Source organism: Prionailurus viverrinus, chromosome F2, assembly GCF_022837055.1.
Source record: "Prionailurus viverrinus isolate Anna chromosome F2, UM_Priviv_1.0, whole genome shotgun sequence".
NCBI classification, from domain to species: Eukaryota; Metazoa; Chordata; class Mammalia; order Carnivora; family Felidae; genus Prionailurus; species Prionailurus viverrinus.
This window is the reverse complement of record NC_062578.1, coordinates 74,614,584-74,629,424: the sequence shown is the minus strand read 5'-3', so window position 1 is coordinate 74,629,424 and position 14,841 is coordinate 74,614,584. Positions and strand designations below refer to the sequence as shown.

Genomic DNA, 14,841 nt, shown 5'->3' with positions numbered 1-14,841 from the left:
AAAAGGAAGCACGGCACCAACCACGCTGGGCCCTCAGCAGAAAGGAAAAGACAGGAAGTGAGCTCAGCCACAACCATCCCAAGACGAAGACCCTGTCCCTTATCCTTCGTTCCCTGACTGTCGTCCTCAAGCCACTGCCGTCAGGGTCTCCAGCGGGAGAGGCTCCCCTTGGACTGCTGAGAGCACTGGAAGGTAAGATAACAACCCCGTGGTCAGGACCGGGCTTTCGGGGAAACCCGGCAGATTCCCAGTATGTGTGTGCAAATACCTATGACCAGTACACGGTGGACACTAAGAGTTTCTTTACCATCTGCCCTTCAATTAATTACAGAAGCCAATTTTACTTTACAGGATTTTAAAAAGTAGTTCAAATTTCTAATGCTGAGATTTTCTTATCAGTTTATGGAAGAACTTTTGAAACGGCGTGCCCTGCTCACATAAGCCCTTAATAAAGTATGTTGTTATCTCAGTTCCACATTTAAGGATCTTAAGACTTGTTTTAAGCATTACATAGTTACACATACTTTCACCACTAAGATCAACTGACAAAATTGCCCTTGGGTACTGATATGTTGTATTTTTCTCCGTAAACATGCTTCGCAGAGCCAGAGAACTCCCAGAAGATCGAGTTAGTGGAGAAGAGCACCTTTCCAGAAATTCTAGAGAACTGTCTTCATAGTCTGAATAGTCTGCAACATAAGATACATAAAGAAATATTAATAAAGTGTCAGGTAATCAAGAAGAATCACTATAAAAATAACGAGAGAGCCATGTTTTACAAGACACAAGATAACCATGTCACCTCTTTCTCTCCTTACCCGGGAACGGCCAGATCACTGTATATCTGACAAACCGGGTTTGGCAAGAACACCTGGGAAATACACCCCGGGCAGTATTTGCATACCAGGGAGCACCGTGTTCTGGCTGGTACCAATAAAGTCTTGTTAACCGGTCCAGAAGTGAAAAAGGATTATGTCTACAGTTTCTCTCCATTATAATCAAGGCTATGGTCTGTAGTAAGAGGTGCAAGATGGAAAATCGACTTTTTTTTTTTTTTTACAATTTGTAAAGAGGTGCTCCTAGTAGATAGCATGTCAATTATTACACTGACAATTCAATCCATTGATAAATTTTTCAGCAGAAAACCTCTGAATGAAATTAATGCCAGTCCTGTCTTCCTCAACTTAGCGTGAGTCCTGCAGACAAGGAGGTTCTGAGGCAGACGACCACCTGGCACGTCTGACAAGTGACAACCTGTGAGACTGTGGCTGCCTCGCAGTGAAGGGGGGAGGGAGAAACGAGGCTAGAGTGGCGGGAGCAGGTCAGGTTAAACATGTTTTTCGTTTTGCGTTCTGCCCGAAATGCAGCAAAAAGGGCGTGACACAAGTCCGGTTCTGGCTCTGAAATCCCACTGGAGCTGTGCAGTGAGAGACGGCGCAGGGAGGCACGGGCGGAGGCACCAGGGCCCGGCAGGGGAGGAAGGAGGAGGGCGTGGAGTCGGACAGGCAGATGCTGGGATCCGGGGACTGCAGGGGAGGGGTTGACACAGGGTCAGAGGGTGATCTCCAGGCTTCTGCTTTGACTGCCAAGTGTGAAAGCAGGGTTCGGAGACGGGGCTGACGAGTAAGAGAGAGGTGGAGGAACCAGAGAAGGAATGTGGGTTCCGAGGAGGGCTTTTTAAAGATGGGAGACCCTATACACTGTCTCAAAAATCTAAAAATGAGGAGAGGCAGGGTGACGAGTGCCAGGATTTTAAGAACTGAAGACAGACACTGCCTCCCTCTTAGTAGAGGCAAAGGAGGAGAAAATGGATACAAGCAGCTAAATGCACAGTTGTGGGTCAGATGAGCAAGTTCTCATCTGGTGGCTGCTACTTCCTCAACTGAGTATGAGTGAGGCAAAGGTCACCGGAGGCAGGTTAGGGACTAAACAGAGGGAGAACAGAGCGGAAGAGGTGGAGGAAAGGTCGAGGGTAGGAAAGCAAGCTCCAGGAGAAGGGCAGCACCAGTGCTGGTGTGCACTGTGTGCATCCAAGTGACGTTGGTGGTTGTGGTCAGCAAAATAATTGTCCCCCGAGACGTCCACGTCCTAATCCCCACAACCTGTGAGTGTGCGGGGCTCTGGAGCAAAGGGGAATTGAGGCTGCTTATCAGACCTCAAAATAGGGAGATTACCCCGGATCATCGGAGTGGGCCCGATGCAGTCAGAAGAGTCCCTGAGGTGCAAGAGAAAGGCAGAAGAGTCAGTGTCGCAGCGACGTGAAGTGAGAAAGACTTGAGTGGCCCGTTGCTGGCTTTGAAGATGGTAGGGGGGCATGAGCCAACACATGCAGCAGCCCCCGGGAATCTGGGAAGGGCAAGTAAATGGCTTCTCCCCGAGAGCCTCCCGAAAGGAATGTAGCTCCCCCCAGGCCCATTATGGACTTCTGACCTTCAGAGAACTTTAATAAATTCGTGTTGTTTTATGTCACCGATACATAGACTTCCGTGACAGCAGCAGTCGGACAGTAATAGAGCGGTCACCATAAATACTACAGCACAGCCGCATTCTTTGGGCACCCTGGTGTGCCAAACATGATTCCAAGTGCTTCGGGTATATTAAATGTCTCAGTCCTCACAGCCATCCGACAAGGGAGCTAAGCAGGCTTGGTGCCATTTTGCAAGCGGAAGAGCAGAGGCAGAAAAGGTTACGTAAATTAAACTGCCGAAGAGTACATCTCTCTCCGCGGCAAAGCCAGCCTTCGAACCTGACTCTGACTACCGAGCCTTACGTTCAACCAAAAAGTGTTACCAGGGGACTTCGACATTTACCGTATACACAAACTGGAAAGCTTGTTAAAGCTGACGCCTGGGCCTCACCCCCAGCAGGTCAGGAGTGGGGACACTCCCGGATACCGCTGTCAGACTGCAAAGCGGTCTCGGAGCGGCGCGGTGTTCCTGTACCTCTCTCACGGCCTCCCGCCGACTCTACACGGCTTACCCAATGCCATGACTCAGACACAGGCGCGAAAAGGCCGTCTGCTGAATGCCAGCTGGCACTGTGTTAAGTACTTTACAACGATTACCTTACTGAATCCTAAAAATGAAACCACACGGCAGGCACCGTTATTACCATTTCCGAAGCGAGGAAACTGACGTTTATAGCGTTAACATAACTCGCCAAAGGTCACGTGAGCTATCGATGTCACGGCGAGGAACTGAACCCAACGCTCGCCTTTGAAAGCTGCCCTTTTACCGACCCTAGTGTCCTCTCAGCCAAGTAAAAGTGGAAGCAGAGTCTACTCTCTACACCGGAGTGAAAAAATAACGGGAGAAATCTCAACTTGGTGTTAAAAAGAAGGCACGCTGACATACCATCCCTCCGCGTGGGATTAGCAGCTAAACAAAACTCGGCAGTCTACACCACACCTGCACCTTGCATCTAGTCCCCACGGGTTACCGTGACTAAAGGCTACCTCTGGCTTCAAGGTCAGATCAGCTGTAGTCCTCCACATAAAGCCCCTTCCTCGACCACCGGGGCTTCTCTACACTATACACAGAACTTACTTTGTGTCACTGCTACCTTCCCAGTAGAGAGCCGCGCAAGCTTCTTATCCCTCTGTCTCTACTGACAGGCTTGCTTATAAGCTCCCGGGAGGGAGTCTTGGCTTTCTCTACGTAGTGTTCTGGACTCTCCTGGCACTTCTCACTCTCGTTCTTTTCACTCTCTGTGTGCCTTCGGTTCTCTCATACTTACAGATATATGACAAAGAGATGAAGCGACTGTGGCTCAAAGTGCCAAAGGTAAAAACTGGCAAAGACGTCACTCTTAAATCCCAACACGGTGGCTGCTCATACGGACAACCGAGAGAACTTACTACGCCAGCGAAGACCAGCCAACGCTTGCTAGAGGGAAGGCCGCGCCACCTGCCAAACACTGTCGAAGGCACAGGAAGCAGCGTGACAACAGAGCATGATGGTTAAAGTCCAACTTGAGAACGAAGCCACACGGCCTGGGTTTGAATCTGCCTTTCACCGCTTACTAGCCACGTGGGCTTGGGCGACGCTCTGTCTCGGCTCACAGTTTATAAGATGGGGAGAAGAGGCCCCACTAAATTTAGAGTTAGTCGATGTGAAGAGGAAACAAAGCACCGAATGTGAACTGCTTGTATCATCTACATAATAAGCACCGGCAGGATATGCAAAATAACACTCAGTGTTAAGGATGAATTTTCAAAACTCCCTGGTGGTAGTAACTGTAGATTAAAATACGTATCGTATTAGGAACCTCAAGTAGGAATAATGTTTCTGTTTTTGAAGTTGGCTCCGTGCCCAAAGTGGGGCTCGAACTCCCCCCATGACCCTGAGATCAAGAGTCACATGCTCTACTGACTGGGCCATCCAGGTGCCCCGGAAAAATAATGTGAATGTTTTAAAATTAAGATGTCTTTAAAATTATTTAAAACCCCCCATTTCCAGCTTAAAGACTACCCTCCTAATTTGATGTGGAGAGGAGTGTCACATCCAAGATGAATATAAATAGCCCAGAATAAACTGTCAAAGTGATCATCAATTGCAAGGATGCCGGTGATTATCCAGCACTGCACCTGCTGAGTATAAAGTGCATAAAGAGCACAGCTTCTGTGCATCTTTAAGTATTTGCCAGGATTCCATCTACAAAGTTAAGATTTTCATTCATAGGTCTGATTTTACTTATTAAAAAATTTTTTTTATGCACTTATTTATTTTTGATAGAGACAGACATAGCACAAGTGGGGGAGGGGCAGAGAGAGAGGGAGACACAGAATCCGAAGCAGGCTCCGAGCTGTCAGCACAGAGCCCGACGCGGGGCTCGACGTGGGGCTCGAACTCACAGACCACGAGATCATGACCTGAGCCGAAGTCGGACGCTTAACCGACTGAGCCACCCAGGTGCCCCTATCGGTCCAATTTTAATATGTAAAAAAAAATAAAGTTCTTTTCTTTTTAATTAAAAAATAAAAATATATTAACGTGTTTTCCAAGATTACTTTTTAATGGCTCTTTAAAACTAGGGCTAGCGGAACACGACTCAGTGGTGCAAATGTCCAATTTTTTCTCCAAGTCTGACTAATCCTGATCAGCCTCCTTTCCTCCAGACCACCACTCCCTGCATCCTCATAAATGCTCTCTCACTGCATAGCCAAGGGAGGCCCACTCCTCACTTGTTCCCTGCCAGCCCCTCCCTGTTATCTTTCCCCCACTTTCTCGGGAGGCTAGCATATTAAGATTGTGTGTCTGCCAGTGAGTCCTGGAACAGACCTGTTGCTGACATGGCACACAGGGACTTGAACAGCCGGCCCTTCCGGCCCTGGGCACTTCCTGTCCCACAGCAGTACCTAAGGCCACCAAATCTCCACAGCCTCTGGTCACTTGGGAGTTCCCCTGGCCATTTTACCTGCAGTCTGAAGCTTGTCTCATGCCTACATTAGGATTCATCCTCCCGGGAGGGTAATCCTGAATCAAACGGGTTTGTGCTTACTGGTTTTTGTTTCTGAAGTGCCAGAATTTCCTGACTTTAAGGTTCTCTGGAGGCTAGGCCCCACAGAGCTCTACGTGAAGGGGTGGGGTGAGGGGAGAAGGGACAAGGGGCAGTGTAGGCACAGGAAGGCCCGGACATGTTCGAGACACTCTCTGGAAAGTGGTTTCAAAAAGCTTTTCAATTCTGTTTGATCCTATGGCTTCGTATTTACTCTGGCAGCTTTAGAGATAGAGAATGCAGAAACTTCACAGAGTTAAAAGTCTGAAGAATTTACCATCAATGAGTCACTCTGAAATTTCCCAGTTGGCTTTACAGTTTTTAAAACTGGTTTCTAAAAGTGTTTCATAGGGGCGCCTGGGTGGCTCAGTCAGTTAAATGTCCAACTTCGGCTCAGGTCATGATCTCACGGTTTGTGAGTTCGAGCCCCGTGTCGGGCTCTGTGCTTACAGCTCGGAGCCTGGAGCCTGCTTTGGATTCTGTCTCCTTCTCTCTCTGACCCTCCCCACTTGTGCTCTGTCTCTCAAAAATAAATAAAAATGAAAAAAAAAAAGTGTTTCATAAATATGAAAAAAACCCAGGTAGGACATAAAGCATATCAATAACACAAAATACTTGGGTGCCCATCATGTAGTTTAAGAGAATATTATCATCACTTCTGAAGTTCCCGTTGGTACCATTTTCCGATTTGAATTGATGAATTCCCTTCCCCACCCCAGAGATTACCAAGGTCCTGAACTTCTGCTCACCATTCTCTTGCTTTTCTTTTCTTTTTTTTTTTAAATGTGAAATTTATTGTCAAATTGGTTTCCATACAACACCATTGGAAAGTTTCCCATGCTCTTGCTTTTCTTTATGCTTCTGCTACTTCTTGCTACCATATGCTCTATTTTGCATCTCTATCACAGTTTCATGTTACAACTTTTTGATCTTTCCGTAAATAAAATATCACACGTCTTCTTCTTCAATGACTTGATTTTTAGCTCATTTTGTTCCTGGGATTCCTGTGGATATAATTCGTTTACTTATGAAGTGATATGGATTCCAAGGAATGGATGTGTGACTTCTGATGGACACCTGGGCCGATGCCAGTGCAGATATGGACATTCTTGTAAATGCCTCCTGATGGGTCCCGTGAGCTTAGTGAGGCACTGTAGGTACGTGGCAGGCACAACCTGCCGACGGCCGACCGTTTTCCACAGGGGTTGGACGGTGGTCTCCACTGCTTCAGCGACATCTGACACGCCCACCTTGTAATTTTCGCCTGTCTAGCAGCTGGGAAAGAGAGTCCACTGGGTTCTCAAAATTACACGAACCCAGCTTCTCATAAGATTGGGCATCATGTTACATATTCATGTTATCATTTTAAGATTTTCAATTCTGTGAAGTACCTACTAACATCTTTGCCCATATTCACACTGGATATTTTTCGATTTTTCACTTGTAAGTTTGAAAATAGATTCGAATCCTGTGTCAGGTATAGAGGTGGTGCAGTATTTTCTCACGGCTTGTGTTGTCTTTTCACTCTATTTAAGGTTTTCCTTTTGTTCTCTGTAAGGGAATTTCTTTTAATTTTTTTTCCCTTTATCTTTTGATATCCCCACCCATTTCCCCATCCCCGTCCCCTGCTTTTGACAACCAATAATCTGTTCTCCATATCTATATGCTGTTCCTTTTTGGTTTTTTGTTTTTTAAGATTCCACATACAAATGAGAGGATGTGGTATTTGCCTTTCTCTGACTTACTTCATGTAGCATGAGCCCTCAACGTCCATCACGTTCTTACAAAAGGCAAGATTTCCGGGGCGCCTGGGTGGCGCAGTCGTTAAGCGTCCGACTTCAGCCAGGTCACGATCTCGCGGTCCGTGAGTTCGAGCCCCGCGTCAGACTCTGGGCTGATGGCTCGGAGCCTGGAGCCTGTTTCCGATTCTGTGTCTCCCTCTCTCTCTGCCCCTTGCCCGTTCATGCTCTGTCTCTCTCTGTCCCAAAAATAAATAAAACGTTGAAAAAAAAAAAAAAATCAAAAGGCAAGATTTCCTTCTTTTCCTAAGGACTGACTTGTGTGTGTGTGTATACACCACAATTTCTTTAACCATTCATCCATCAATGGACACTTAGGTTGTTTCCATATCTTCGCTATTGTGAATAATGCTACAATGAATCTGGGGGTGCAAATCTCTCTCCAAGTTAGTGCTTTTGTTTTCTTTGGACAAAGAGCCCATGGTAGAATTGCTAGACACGGTAATTCTATTTTTAATGTTTTGATGAACCTCCATACTGTTTTCCACAGTGGCTGCACCAATTTACATTCCCACCAATAGTACACAAGAGTTCCCTTCTCTCCACATTCAAACTAACACTTGGTTTTTTTTGTTTGCTTGTGTTTTGTCTTTTGACAACAGCCATTCTAACAGGTGTGAGGTGATATCTCATTGTGGTTTTGATTTGCATCTTTGTTACGATTAACGATGTTGAGCATCTTTTCATGCACCTTTTTTGGCCATCTATGTATCTGTATGTCTTTGGAAAAATGTCTGTTTAGATCTACTGCCCATTTTTTTTAATTGAATTGTATTTCTGCTATTGAGTTGTACGAGTTTTCTATATATTGCGGATATGAGCCCCTTAATAGACGTATGATTTACAAATATTTTCTCCTATTCAGTAGGCTGCCTTTTCATTTTGTTGACGGTTTCCTTTGCAGTGAAGAAGCTTTTTAGCAGGATGTTATTTTTGCTCAGTTACGTTTGCTTTTGTTGCTTTTGCTTTTGGTAGCAGATTTAAGAACTCATCACCAAGACCTATGGCAAGGAGATTACCACCTATGTTTTCTTCTAGGAGTTTTATGGTCTCAAGGCTTATGTTCACATCTTTAATCCACCTTCAGTTAATTTTTGTGTTTGGTAGAAGATAGTGGTCAAGTTTCATTTTCATGCATGTAGCTGTCCGGTATTCCCAGTGCTACTTATTGAAGAAACTGCCCTTTCCCTATTGTATATTCTTGACTCCACGGTCATAAGTTGACCATATATGTGAGATTTTACCTCTGGGCTATATATCTTCCATTAATTTAGGTGTATGTTTTTATGCTACATGCTGTTTTATTTACTGTAGCTTTGTAGTACAGTTTGAAGTCAGAGTGCAATGCCCCCAGCTTTGTTCTTTCTCAAAGGTTGCTTTGGCTATTCGGCTTTTTTTGTGGTTCCACACAAACGTTAGGATTATTTATTCCACTTCTCTGAAAAATGCCCTTGGAATGTTGATAGGGATTGCAATGAATCTGTGCATTGTTTGGGGTAGTATGGGTATTTTAACAATACTGATTCTTCTAGGTCACAAGCACAGAATATCTTTCCATTTACTTGCATCTTCTTCAATTTCTTTCATTAACATCTCATACTTTTGTTGCTGTTGTTTTTTTTAAATACACAGGTCTTTCACTTCCTTGGTTAAGTTTCTTTCTAAGTACTTTATTCTTTTTGATACAGTTGTAAATAAGATTGTTTTCTTCATTTCTCTTTCAGGTGGTTTGTTGTTATCGTACAGAAATGCAAGATTTTTGTATATTGATTTGTATCCTGCAAATCTGCTAAATTTGCTCATTAGTTCTAATAGTTTTTTGATGGGAGTCTTTAGAGTTTTCTACATATAGTACTGCTTTGTTGGGCATTTTTATCATAAATAAATACTGAATATTGTCAAATGCTTTTTCCTCATCTATTGAGATGATATGATTTTTATCCTTTATTTGGTAAATGTAGCATATCACACCGACTTATTTGCAGATGTTGAACCATTTTTGCATCCTTAGAATAAATCCCACTTGATCATGGTGTCTGATCCACTTAGTAGATTACTGAGTTTGGTTTGGTAACGTTTTGTTGATGATTTCTGCATTAGTGTTCCTCAGGGATACTGGCCTGTAATTTTCTTAAAGTGTCCTTATCTGCTTTTGGTACCACCAGGGTAATGCTGGCCTCACAAAACAAGTCTGAAAGAGTTTCCTCCTCTTCTGTGTTTTGGAAGAGTTTGCAAGACTTTGAGAGAAGAGTCTCGTGTTAATTCTTCTTTTAATACCTGGTAGAATTCACCAGTGAGGCCTGGACTTCTCTCTGTTGGGAGGTTTTTGATTACGATTCAATCTCCTTACTAGTAATCGGTCGATTGAGATTTTCTATTTCATTTTATTTAGTGCTGGTAGTTAGTATGATTCTAGGAATTTATCCATTTCTTCCAAGTGGTCCAATGTGTTGGCATATAATTGCTCACAATAGTGCCTGACAAATCTTTAAAATGACGTTTTTACATGACATCAGTTGTAACATCTCCTGTTCCATTCTATTTATTTGATTCTGCTCTTTTCCTGGTAAATCTAGTTAAAGGCTTATCAATTTTGTCCGCTTTTTCAAAGTACCAGTATCTTAGTTTTGCTGATTTTGTCTGCTGTCTTTTTAGTCTCTATTTCATTGATTTCTGCTCTAATCTTTATTATTTCCTCTCTTCTACTACATTTGGGCTTTGTTTCTTCTGCTATTTCTATTTCCTTGAGATGAATAGTTAGGTTGAGACTTTTCTTGTTTCTTGAAGTAAGCATCTATCCCTAGGAACTCCTGTCTTACTACTGTTTTTGTGGGGTGCCTGGGTGGCTCAGTCGGCTAAGCGTCAGACTTCAGCTCAGGTCATGATCTCACGGTTCATGAGTTCAAGCCCCGCATCGGGCTCCATGCTGACAGCTTGGAGCCTGCCTCAGATTCTGTGTCTCCCTCCCTCTCTGCCCCTCCCCTGCTCATGCTCTCTCTCTCAAAAATAAACATACATTAAAAAAAAATTTAATTGTTTTTGCTATAGCTCACAAATTTTGGCGTATTTTCATTTTCGTTTGTCTTGAGGCATTTTATTTCTCTTTTGATTTCTTCTTTGACTCCCTGATTGTTCAGGAGTATGTAGTTTAATCTCCACATATTTGTGAAGTTCCCAGTTTTCTCCATTTAATTAATTTCTAGTTTCATACTATTTATCGTGATCAGACAAGATGCTTGGTAGGATTTAAATCCCCTTAAATTTATTAAGATTTCTTTTGTGGCCTAACATATAATCTAACCTGGAAAATGTTCCACGTTCACTTGAGAAGAATTTGTTATCTGCTCCTTTGGGACAGAATGTTCTAATATATCTGTTAAGTCCATCTGATCTAACATGTCATTTAAGGTGGTTTCCTTGTTGATTTTCAGTCTGGATGGTCTATCCATTGATGGAAGTGGAATGTTAAAAATACCCTACTATCATTCTCCCTTTAGATCTGGCAATAGTTGCCTTCTGTATTTAGATGCTCCTATGTAGGGTGCATAAGTATGTATGAATTTCGTATCCTTCTGTTGGACTGACCCCTTTATCACTATGTGGCACCTATCTTTGCCTCTTATTACTGCCTGTTTTCAAGTCTATTTTGTCTGATAGGAATATAACTACTCCAGCTTTCTTCTGATTTCCATTTGCATGAATTATCTTTTCACCTTCTGGGACCCCCATAAGGTAAAGGTTAGTCCATTTGATGTTGTCCCATAGCCCCTTAATCTATTGTAACTTGTTTTCATTTTTTCTTTTTGCTGCTCTGACTGGATGAGTTCTGCTGCTCTGTCTTTGAGTTCATGGATCCTTTCTTCTGCTTTATCTAGTTGTCGCTGGACCCCTCTCAAGTGTAACCCGCCAATCTCAGTCTAGTCAGATTTTCAACTGACTTTCTTTAAGATTAGCACTTTTTGTTTAGAAATCCTTCCCTACTCAAAGATCATAGAGATGCTTTCCTATACTGCCTTTCAAAGGTTTACAGTTTTGTCTTCCACACATTTCATCGTTAATCATCCTGGAACTGATTTCTGGGTACGGTGTTAAGTAGTAGTCCAATTTCATTTTTAGGGAATAAAAATGTTCTCATACCAATTACTGAAAAGCTCACCCTTTATCTAATCTAAGAATGCCAGCTCTGTACAAACCAAGGTTTTATATTTGTATATGTTTTGGATTAGCCTGTCCTTAATCAATACGTCTATTCTTTCCCAATGCCTCACTGCCTTAAACTATTGTGAAACGGTAATTCTTCTCTTCATTCTTCTTCAAGATTGGCTATTTTATTTTAGGCTCTTTACCACTGTTAAGTTTTAAAATCAGCACTGAACCTGTAAATTTATTTAGCATGAAGTGACATCTTCTCAATATTGAATCTACTAACCAATGAACGTGAATTATCTCCCATGTATTTAGTCCTTCTTTAATGTTTCTAAATAAAGTTTTATAAATTTTTTTTTTCAACGTTTATTTATTTTTGGGACAGAGAGAGACAGAGCATGAACGGGGGAGGGGCAGAGAGAGAGGGAGACACAGAATCGGAAACAGGCTCCAGGCTCCGAGCCATCAGCCCAGAGCCTGACGCGGGGCTCGAACTCACGGACCGCGAGATCGTGACCTGGCTGAAGTCGGACGCCTAACCGACTGCGCCACCCAGGCGCCCCTAAATAAAGTTTTATAATCAGCTAGTCGTAACTTTTTTTGCTAAGTGTAAGGACACATGGATGTATCAAATGGTTTTTCTACATATAGAAAGACAGTAATGTTTGTTGTCCTTCAACTGTTACTGTGGTGAATTTCACCAATGGATTTTCTAATGTCAAACCAACTGTGCATTCCAACCCTATGTGGTCATAGGTTTTAATACATTGCTGGACTTAATTCCATAACATTTGCTCATGAGTTCTGTATCTATGTCCACAAATGAGAAATGCCTAGAACTGAGCTTTCCCATACTGTTCTCTTCTGATTTTGAGCCAAGTTATTTAAATAATCTAAAATGAATTCGGAGTTGTATTAGTTTCCTAGGGCTGCTCCAACAAATTATCACAAACTTGGTGGATCAGAACAACAGAAGTTTATTCCGTCATAGTTCTGAAGGCCAGAAGTCAAAAATTCGGTGTCAACAGGGCCCTCTCCCTCACAAGTATCTAGGGGCAAATCCTTCCTTGCCTCTTGCGGTGTCTGGTGGCTCGAGTGCCCTGGCTTGGGATGGCATCACTCCGATCGCTGCCTGTGTCCTCACACAGCCTTCTCCCCTGTGGGTTCCAAATCTCCCCCTCCTTTTCATTGGCTCTAGTATCCACTCAAATCCCAGATGATCTCATTCTTTTATTTTTTTTTAATTTTTTTTTAACATTTATTTATTTTCAAGAGACAGAGAGAGACAGAGTGTGAGTGGGGGAGGGGCAGAGAGAGAGGGAGACACCGAATCCGAAGCAGGCTTCAGGCTCTGAGCTGTCAGCGCAGAGCCCAACGGGGGGCTCGAGCCCACCGACCATGAGATCATGACCTGAGCTGAAGTCGGACGCCTAAATGACTGAGCCACCCAGGAGCCCCCCAGACTATCTCATTCTTTTTTTTTTTTTTTTTTTTTTAATGTTTATTTATTTTTGAGACAGAGAGAGACACAGCAAGAATGGGGGAGGGCCAGAGAGAGAGGGAGACACAGAATCTGAAGCAGGCTCCAGGCTCTGAGCTGCCAGCACAGAGCCTGACGCGGGGCTCGAACTCACGGACCGTGAGATCATGACCTGAGCCGAAGTCGGACGCTCAACCGACTGAGCCACCCAGGCGCCCCCAGACTATCTCATTCTTAATCACATCGGCAGAGATCTTACTTCTTTTTTTTTTTTTTTTCAATGTTTATTTATTTTTGGGACAGAGAGAGACAGAGCATGAACGGGGGAGGGGCAGAGAGAGAGGGAGACACAGAATCGGAAACAGGCTCCAGGCTCTGAGCCATCAGCCCAGAGCCCGACGCGGGGCTCGAACTCACGGACCACAAGATCGTGACCTGGCTGAAGTCGGACGCTTAACCGACTGCGCCACCCAGGCGCCCCAAGATCTTACTTCTAAATACAGTCACATTCACAGGTACAAGGACCGAGAGTTAGACGTAGATTTTCGAGGGACACTATTCTCCCTACTAAAGGAATGTTCTCTCTTTTTTTAAATTCTGAAATAATTTATGTAAGTTTGGAATAATCTATTCCTTTAACAGTTGGTAAAAATTGGCAACAAAACTTTTTGGGTCAGGGCTTTTTCTTTGTGGCAAGATTTTAAAATACGAATTAAATTTCTTTTCAGGTTTGAGGACTATTCAGGTTGACACCTCTCAAGTTCACTGCATAAAGTTGTTTATATTTTCTTCGTTTTAGGTCTGGAACATCTGTAGTTATATTCCCTTTGGTTTCTAATCTCACTTATTTGTGCATTTTGTCTTTCTTCCTTAACCAGTGTTCCCAGTGGTTTGCTCATTCTATTAGTTTTTAATCAATTAATTTTGGCATTTTTTATTTCTTTCTAGAATTTTATTTGTAGTTCACTAATTTCTACTCGAATGTTTATTTACTAGTACCTTTTTTGGACCTGCTCATGTCTAACTTCTTAAGCTAAAGGCTTAGTTGACTTTCAGCCTTCTTTTCTAATAAAACTATCTATGACAATACATACTCTTCTAAAAGTGCCATCTTAACCACATTCTCAAGTTTCGATATATAATTTCATCATCTCATAAGTTCTTAACATCTCACCTTCCTTCTGATACCATTCTCTGATCCATGAATTATTTAAAAATGTGTGGCATGATTTCTAAACATACGAGGTTTTTCTAGGTATCTTTTTAACACTGACTTAACTCTACCACAGTCAGAAAGCGTAGTCTGCGTCACCCCATCTCTAGAGAGCGCCGACGTCTGCTCAGGGCTGTCGGCAGTCATCTGTAATACATGCTGGCGACTGAGAAAACCCTTCTGCTCTGCAGCTGCTGAGTTCAGCATCCCTGACAGGGACTGTGAGGTCACCTGTGCTGCCACCACCTTTCTTTTCCTTACAGAATACTTTTGAGTTTTGTTCATTAATTACTACGAGAGATATGATGAATTTATTCAGTAATAAAATGTGGAAATTTTACATCTAGAAAGATATAAAGTGAATTGAACATTTCCCATTACATAGTCGCCTATCTCTAGAAATGATTTTTCCTTTAATGACTATTTTCTTTGACATGAATGTATCTACTCCAACTTTCCTCTGGGTTTGTATTTGCTCACATTTTTTCCCATGCTTTCCCCCCACCCCCAACATTGCTGTCCTCTCTATTCCTGTATTTAGATTGGTCTGTTAAAAATAACCTTTAACTGGATTTTTTAAATGAATTACGATCATCTCTCTCACTATAATTATGGATATATTCGGATTTATGTCTACTATTCTACTTTGTAATTTGTATTTTTCTTCTTTGATGTTTTTCTTTCTGTATCACCTTCCTTTGGATGGG

At 42.9% G+C, this 14,841-nt stretch overlaps 1 protein-coding gene across 9 annotated transcripts in view; it reads right to left on the bottom strand.

Moving 5' to 3' along the window:
* The window catches only part of PHF20L1 (PHD finger protein 20 like 1), an 87,269-nt gene that overhangs the window by 21,496 nt on the left and 50,932 nt on the right, over positions 1–14,841 (bottom strand). For all 9 annotated transcript variants that reach the window (XM_047843009.1, XM_047843008.1, XM_047843010.1 and 6 more), the window contains one exon: positions 525–689. In XM_047843009.1, the coding sequence (XP_047698965.1) occupies positions 525–689 (165 nt within the window). The remainder of the gene's footprint in view (positions 1–524; positions 690–14,841) is intronic.